The 8,364-nt window shown below is 50.2% G+C and overlaps 1 protein-coding gene across 3 annotated transcripts in view; it reads left to right on the forward strand.

Moving 5' to 3' along the window:
* The first annotated feature begins 332 nt into the window (after positions 1-332).
* Positions 333-8,364, forward strand: part of CRMP1 (collapsin response mediator protein 1) — a 70,576-nt gene continuing 62,544 nt past the window's right edge. The window contains exon 1 of one of the 3 annotated variants that reach the window (XR_006104312.1): positions 333-840. Coding sequence is in view for 2 of the 3 variants with exons in the window: in XM_042470897.1 (XP_042326831.1) it covers positions 451-840 (390 nt within the window). In the remaining variant the exon portion in view is untranslated. Of the gene's footprint in view, positions 841-6,292; positions 6,432-8,364 lie in introns of those variants that run through there. The other 2 variants (XM_042470897.1, XM_042470898.1) reach the window with 2 other exon arrangements.

Here is an 8,364-nt window from a genome sequence, read left to right on the forward strand (position 1 = left end):
CGTGCCTCGGCTGCGGAGCCGGGAAGAGAAGAAGGAAGGCAGACGGGCAAGCAAAGGCTAAGGGAGGAAGGGAAGGGAGGAAGATTGAGAGAGGAAGGGAAGGCAGGCAGGAAAGGGCTAAGGGAGAGAGGGAGGAAGGCAGGCAAGCAAAGGCTGAGAGAGGAAGGGAAGGGAGGAAGGGGGAAAGAAGGGAAGCAAGGACCGAGAGAGGAAGGGTAGGAAGGCAGGCAGGAAGGGCTAAGAGAAGGAGGGAGGGAGGGAAGAAACAAGGGAGACAAGGGCTGAGAGGAAGGAAGGAAGGAAGGAAGGAAGGAAGACAACAGGCGAGGATCGAGGGAGGGAGGTTAAGAAGGGAGACAAGGGCCGAGGGAGGGAGCGAGGGAAGGCGGGGGTCGTGCCCTTGCCCCTCGGTCTGCCCAGGAGGGAGGGAGGGAGGGAAGGAGGGGGAGGATGTCGGAGGAGCAGCGCCGCCGGGGCCGCCGCCGGGTCCCGTGGGAGTCGGAGGGGGAGCTGCCGGTGTACCTGGCCCGCCCGGGCTCCACGGCGCAGACCCCGCGGCAGAAGTACGGGGGCATGTTCGCGGCGGTGGAGGGCGCCTACGAGAACAAGACCATCGACTTCGAGGCCTACAGCGTCGGACAGAAGGGCTCCCGCACCCCGCGCAGCGGCAGCCGCCACGAGGGCCTCGACGCCGCCTCCGCCTCCGGAGCAGCCGACAACAACAACGGCAGCGAGACCGGCAGCGAGGTCTCCGGCTCCGTCCTGAGCTCCCCCGGCGGAGAGGCCCGGGCCACCCTGGGCAAGGTGGTGGCAGCCCTCCTGGGACCCGACGGAGGGGAGGTAAGCCGGGAAAGGCCTTCTCCAGAAGCCCCCTCCCCATCTTCCCCCGCAGGAAGGAAGGCGGGCTGCTCCGGAGAGGAGGGTAGGGCCAGGGCCAGCGGTGGCAGGGACCATTGGAAGGAACCTCGTGACCAGTGCCACAAGTCAAAAAAGGCACGCTGGGAAAGGAGCCATGTGTCCAAAGGAGGGCGACTAAAATGGCGAAGGGTCTGGAAACCATGAAGCCCTATGAGGAACGACTCAGGGAGCTGGGGATGTTTAGCCTGGAGAAGAGAAGGTTAGGAGATGATATGATCGCCCTGTTTAAATATTTGAAGGGATGTCATATTGAGGAGGGAGCAAGCTTGTTTTCTGCTGCTCCAGAAAACAGGAAAAGAGACTCCCCCTCAACATTAGGAGGAACTTCCTGACAGTAAGGGCTGTTCGACAGTGGAACAAACACACTTCCTCAGAGTGTGGTGGAGTCTCCTTCCTTAGAGGTCTTTAAACAGAGGCTGGATGGCCATCTGTGGGGATGATTTTATTGTGATTTCCTGCATGGCAGAATGGGGTTGGACTGGATGGCCATTGTGGTCTCTTCCAACTCTATGATTCTATGTGGGAGAAGACTGGCTGGGCAATGGAGCCACTTCTCCAGAGGGCTGCTGGGCCTGGGCCTCTTTCCCTGGACACCTCCAGAAGGAGGGCTGGATGGACAGCTACCTGCTGGGGAGGCTCCAGGTGGTTGGAAGTCCCTCATCTTTAGGATTCTGTGATGCCAAGGGCTTGGTTTGACTCTGGGAGTTCTGTGGGACAAAGTAGTGTTCCTCCACAAGGGCTGCCTTGCTCCTCCTTAAAGGGTTCACCCAGGAACTCAATGGAGACAAGCAGTTCTCTTCTCAAGGCCTGAGGTGTACCAGCTCCAGCTTTGCTGAGCTCCAATGTGAAGTCGAAGGCTTCCACAGCCATTGGTGTTCATGGTTCTTTCAGACTATGAGACCATGTTCTAGAGGAGTTCATTCCTGACATTTCACCAGCAGCTGTGGCTGGCATCTTCAGAAAATGTTGGCATGGAAGAGAGTGGGGTATACATACTGTTGGATTAGAGGAAGCATGTTAATCTGTGTGTGTTATTTGAAAACACTGAAATTCTGGAGCATGCCAACAACTATCAGGTCAGAATGCACAAGGAAGCCATTGAAATCTTCTGTGAAGATGCCAGTCACAGATGCTGGTGAAACATCAGGAATGAACTCTTCTATAACATGGCCTTATAGCCCCAAAAACCCACAAAAAAAACTATTTGCTGAGTTCAACAGGACTAAGCAATGACATCTCTTTGATGAGAAACTTCTCAGATTTTCTGAAGTAGCTGAAATAGCTGAAAGGCTCAGCCATGGTTCAGTTAAGTTTGTGGAGAGCGGCACCACAGTTGCTGAGAAGGAAACCCAGTTTGGTGGGCTACCTAGTAACCTTGTGTAGAGCAGGCCGTTTGGCCTGCAGCTATCCTAGCATGGACGACTGAGAGCCTCAGACTTACACCATTGTGGTGGAAATGACCTACCTAGGATATTTTGATATATTCAGATGTTATTGATGACTGATATACATACATACATATAAATATCTATGTATATATAAATTATTGATAAGAGAGATGTCGTTGGTTAGTCCTGATGAGCTCAGCAAAGCTGGAGCTGTGACACATCAGGGCTTCAGAAGAGAACTGCTGGACTTCACAGGGATCCTGACTTTCTGATGGACAGGAGGAGCAAACAACCCCTTTGGCCACTAGCCTTTTTCTGCATCCTTTGATTTCTCCACTGCACCCATCACTGAGTCTGGAGAAGGGCAGCTTGGTCCCCCTGAACTCCTAGAACCAAACTAGCTCCTTAGAAGCAATAATGAGAATCGATTATATATCTATATCTCAGTAATTATGATATAGTATACACACACACACCTTAAAATCAAGCACTTTAAAGTGTTTAATCAGAACTGAAACTTCTCATAAATACATTGCTAAAGTATATGGCAATGCATGGTTGTGGTGCAAACACAGGAGAATTTGACAGTGGTTTGTGGCTTTCTGTGAGGCGCCAACCACACACTAAAATGATAAATGAAGAAAGGAAAGCAAGAGAATTTTATTGGCCAGAATCACCACTGGAGAGGTATTTGCTACTGGAGGCTTTTTTGTATTTTTTTTTTTATGAAACCAAGAATGTGATGCTTTTGACACATAAGTCTAAGTACTTAGTTATTGTCTAGTTCTGTAATGACCATGAGAAGAAGAATTATAAATTGAGGTAATGATCGTATCTTCTACTGCTCTTTTCAAGTCCAGGCTGACCTGTCAGCCAAGCTTGCAATAGAGCAGTGGTTGTCAGCCTGTGGCCCGTGACCCCTTTGGAGGTCAAACAACCCTTTCACAGGGGACAGCTAAGACCATCAGAAAGCACATATTTCCAAAGGTCCTAGGAACCAAGACACCGGTGGGGAGGGAGTCATCATAACATGAGGAACTCTATTAAAGGGTTGCGGCATTAGGAAGATTGAGAACTACTGCAATAGAGGAAAGATTGTGAGTCCAGTATCCCAGAACCATCTCACCAAATAGGCAATGGATTCACTTAGATGTTATTGCACTTCACAGCTCAACTCCCCCTCCTCGCACTCCCCAGACCTTGGCATCTGTGTTCTCTCAAAATTGTAGCCATAGTTGAGACTCCTGTTTAGGCATCTTGGCACATTCCCTATGTTTTTCAGTCTTTTGGTACAAACATGTGCTTGGTGAACTTATGTTACACTTTGATTATGAGTTTTTGCATGGTGAGGTTGGACTGGATGGCCCTTGTGGTCTCTTCCAACTCTACAATTCTATGATTCTATGATTGCGATAGAGTGGAGAAACACGATCAAAAACAGATTGTAAGGATACATTTGGAAGAAGTGCCTGAAATTTTCAGCACTACTTTCTCTCCATGTGATTGTCATCAAGACACAATGGGAAGTTTTCTGTAATGTCCTGGCACATACATGGCAGTGCATGGTTGCAGAGCGAGCTAAGAAGATACATGGGTTGAGGCAGGTGAAAGCCGCTTCATGTACCATGGGCTACTTCAAGTTGCCTCCCTGTTTTGACTACTTCATCTGGCAAGCTGTACTGTATGTACCAATCCGTCATCGGTTGGCTTCCACAGTACATTTTCTCTCTCCACCACTGGCAAAATTCCTAGTGCATCTTGGAGACTAAACATACACAAATAAATGAAGTGAATAAATAACGATATGAGCCAAGCCAAATGTGGAAGCAGAATGGCAACTATGTGGTGGTCCTGGTGCTATTCAAATAAGAGAGCAGGAAAGGATGAAGTGAGTTAATATTGTGTTCCAAACTACTAATTTGCAAATGTCTTAGACTAAGACTTTAATGTCTGCCATTAGAAATGACACACAGTTTAAAATTTGGTTGGCATGAAAGAGAGTCCTTTTTAGATTGTAAGCCCGAGGGCAGGGATCCGTCTAACTAAAAAGATTGCATGTACAGCGCTGTGTAAATTTACAGCGCTTCATAAATAAAGGTTAATAATAATAATAATAATAATAATAATAATAATATTTTTGTCACAGAACAGACAGGAATATCTGTTAAAATGGAGTGCACAATTTCTGGAGAGATATAGAGCAGCAGTTCTCAACCAGCCTTTAGCTGTGAGCAGAGAACACACATGATGGCTGCAGGTATGTCCACAACATCAGCCATTGTGCAGGTATCATCTTTTGCCGTGGTTGTCGCCACACTATAAAATGCATATTTAAGGGCCACTTCCTAAAAGTTCTCCTGGTCCGAGCTATTTGTATTGCTTTTCTCACCTTAGTATATTGTAAACATTCAGGGGTACCATCAGTGTTACCTTTATTGGCCAACTGAAATGTACAATATACTTGTTGCAAGCTTTCAAAGCTCCATGGGCTTCTTCATTAGGCAAGATGTTACAAACCAAACAGGAGAGAAGAAAACAATTGAAGATGTTAGTGAGATGGCTGCATGTTGTTTCAGTTCTTAGTAAAGATGTTATGATGGGGAGGATATGGGAGCCCTCCCCATCATACCATCTTTACTAAGGACTGAAACAACATGCAGCCATCTCACTAACATCTCCAATTGCTGTTTTTTCCCATTTGGATTGTAACCTCTTGCCTGATGAAGAAGCACATGGAGCTTTGAAAGCTTGCAGCAAGTATATTGAACATTTTGGTTGGCCAATAAAGGTATCACTGACCTGTTACAAATGGGCACCCTAGTACTAGGGTTAGAAAGGGGCATCCTTTCCAGACGCCTGTAACCCTAGTACGCGCTTGGCGCGTACAAATGGCGGCGTCCGTTCTACACGGGCGCCGCCATCTTGACGTAGCAAATGCTAATTGTCTGCACATTGCACGACATTAATGATGTCGTGAGTGCACCATTGGTGCCTTGTGGCATCATTAGCGCGCCACAAGAAGAAGCTGCATTTTGTTTGTTTGTCCTATCCTGTCCAGGTGATATGATAGCCCTGTTTAAATATTTGAAGGGATGTCATATTGAGCAGGGAGCAAGCTTGTTTTCTGCTGCTCCAGAGAACAGGACCTGGAGCAATGGATGCAAATTCAGGAAAAGAGATTCCACCTCAATATTAGGAAGAACTTCCTGACAGTAAGGGCTGTTTGACAGTGGAACACACTCCTTCCTCGGAGTGTAGTGGAGTCTCCTTCCTTGGAGGTCTTTAAGCAGAGGCTGGATGGTCATCTGTTGGGCATGCTTTGATTGGATTTCCTGCATGGCAGAAAGGTTGGACTGGATGTCCCTTGTGGTCTCTTCCAACTCTATGAAAATATGATTCTATGCCTCCTGCTTCTGGTTGGACAGGCTTGGCAGGCTTCAGAAGGACCCAAGGGAGAGTGAGTTGAAAGAGGGCACCCTGGGCAAAAGGATTCAAAGATATAGCTATGTCAGTCTCTAGAATCAGTCTGTAGAGAGATCTTTGAGACTCATTGAAAGGAAGAAGTTGGCAGCAGAGGCTTTCCTAGACTCCAGTCTACTTCTGATGCATCTGAGGAAGTAGACTGAAGTCTATGAAATGCATCTAGAGGAAGTAGAGATTCTGGATGTTGTAGTTTTTTGGCCCCACAACATACTCCAACTCCCAGAATTCCATAGCCTTGAGCCAGGGCAGTTCAAGCTGTGCCAAACCGAGTTATTTCTCCAGTGTGGATTCAAGGCATGTTGATCAGGACTAGGATTAAGGACGGATGGGGCTGGCCCTTTCTATGATGAGGGTCTCCAGCTTTTCCTTTCGTTCGGCGGTGCCTGGTTCTCCTTTGGGCTGGGAGGCCTGGTCCCTCGGGGCCCGGGGTCCTCTCCTGGGTCAGGGCTGGGAGTGGGGAGGGTCTTCCGGCGGAGGGGGGTCCTTTTCCGGGGGTGCGCGCTCCCGCCCAGACACCAAGGCGGCCTCCCTCTCCTTCTGGGGCGTTGAGCCCCTCGCTTTGTCCCCTCTTCCTCCTCCTCCTCCTCTTCCTCCGCCGGCATGTCGGGCTTCCAGGGCAAGAAGAGCATCCCTCGCATCACGGTCAGCCAGCCCCAGCCCCCCTCTCTCCCGCCCCCCCTCCTCCTGCTGGGCTGGGCCTGGAGGGGCTGCTGGGCTTGGGGCTGCTCCCTTGGGGGGCAGCGGAAGGGGCTCCCCTGGGCTCCGGGCCTCTCCTGGGACTGGCAGGGGCTGGGGGGGGGGGCCTGCCGGCCTCCGACCCCGCTCTTGCTGCGCCCCTCCTCCTCCTCTTCCTCCCAGGAAACAAAAGCGGGCGGGGCCCAGTGGGGGGGGTCCCAGGGCTCCCGGGGAAAGAAGGCAGGGGAGGAAGGGGGCAGCTCTCCCCTCCTCCTCCTCCTCCTCCTGCCCCCCTTCGGCCCAGAGGCAACCAATGAGTCCCAGGGGCGCTGGAGGCAAGCAAAGACCCCGCCAGGGCTCCCGGGGGGCTGGGGGCCCTCTCGGCCTCTTCCCTAGCTAGCAGACCCCGAGGAGGAGGAGGAGGCCGGCGGAAGTCGGGGCCGCCCTGCCCAGGTGTGGGGCCCTGGGCGTTTTCGGAAGGGTCTTTGGCAAGGAGCCGGTCTCCTCCGGAGGGGGAAGAGGGGCCATGGTCTGCATTGATAATGGGGCGGACTAAGACAAAGGGCAGCACTCGCCCAGGGAGAAAGCCTCCTTGCCCCAGAGAACCAGGGGGATTGCTTGCCCCACCCAGGGCAAGAGAGGCATGGCTTCTTTCCGAGGGGTGCAGGGGATCTTGCACAGCGAGCAGGAGGCAAAGGATTGAATGGAAGGAACAGGAAGAGAAGCTTTCTTAGTCGTCCTCTGGAAACTCCCATCCCCTCACTTGAAAGACACCCAAGCAAACATCCCTCAGCGATCCCCTTATACCACCATGTCCCCTCCACTCCCAAGTCTATTGAGGAAACGTCATAACCAGATCTAATGACATCCCCAATGACATATTAGATCGAACATACATAGGATAGACTTGGATCCAATGACATATCGGGGGACTTTCACATGCTTATGCTGTATTGTGATTTGTGCCATACTGTGCCAGCAATGCCCTCCACATTGGGCAAATAGGCCAGATCCTGTGCCAGAGGATACATGGGCATTGGGAACACTTCAATTTTCCTGGGCATTCCATCTTGGACCTCAGAAAAGTGGTCCTTGAACAAAAAGACTACAAAGGAAGATTGGAAAGAGAAAGAGCAGAACGGGAGTATATCAACAAATGTCAGTCCATCGGCAGTGGGTTGAACAGAGAAGGACAGGATTGGTGCAGATGTGATAAGGATGACTTCAGGATGGGGTAAGGATAGGAGCAATATCTCCTTACCCCATGTGTAATCTCCAGTGCTTTCCTGACACGCTACACGCACCATAACACTAGCTATTCTCCCAGCCTAATGGGGCTCTCTTGGCCAGTTCATCACATCTTCTTTTTGGCTCCCACACTTACATCCCAATATTCATTTGTATGGTTATCTACTAACCTTGGCTTCAGGTAACAACCTTGCTTTGTCCCCCAATGACCATTATTAAAAACTGAATTTGTCACCTCATCTCTACACTCACAAAGTTTTGCATTCATAGAAGCATAGAAGAGACCCCAAGGGCCATCCAGTCCAACCCCATTCTGCTATGCAGGAAATCTCAAAGCATCCCAAACAGATGGCCATCCAGCTTCTGTTTGAAGACCTCCTAGGAGGGAGACTCCACTACACACCGAGGGAGTTTGTTCCACTGTCAAACAGCCCTTACTGTCAGGAGGTTCCTCCTAATGTTGAGGTGGAATCTCTTTTCCTGGAGCTTGCATCCATTGCTCCGGGTCCTTTTCTCTGGAGCAGCAAAAAACAAGCTTGTTCCCTCCTCAATGTGACACCCCTTCAAGTATTTAAACAGGGCTATCATATCACCTCTTAACCTTCTTTTCTCCAGGCTAAACATCCCCAGCTCCCTAAGTCGTTCCTCATAG

The sequence above is a fragment of the Sceloporus undulatus genome, chromosome 5, assembly GCF_019175285.1.
Source record: "Sceloporus undulatus isolate JIND9_A2432 ecotype Alabama chromosome 5, SceUnd_v1.1, whole genome shotgun sequence".
NCBI classification, from domain to species: domain Eukaryota; kingdom Metazoa; phylum Chordata; class Lepidosauria; order Squamata; family Phrynosomatidae; genus Sceloporus; species Sceloporus undulatus.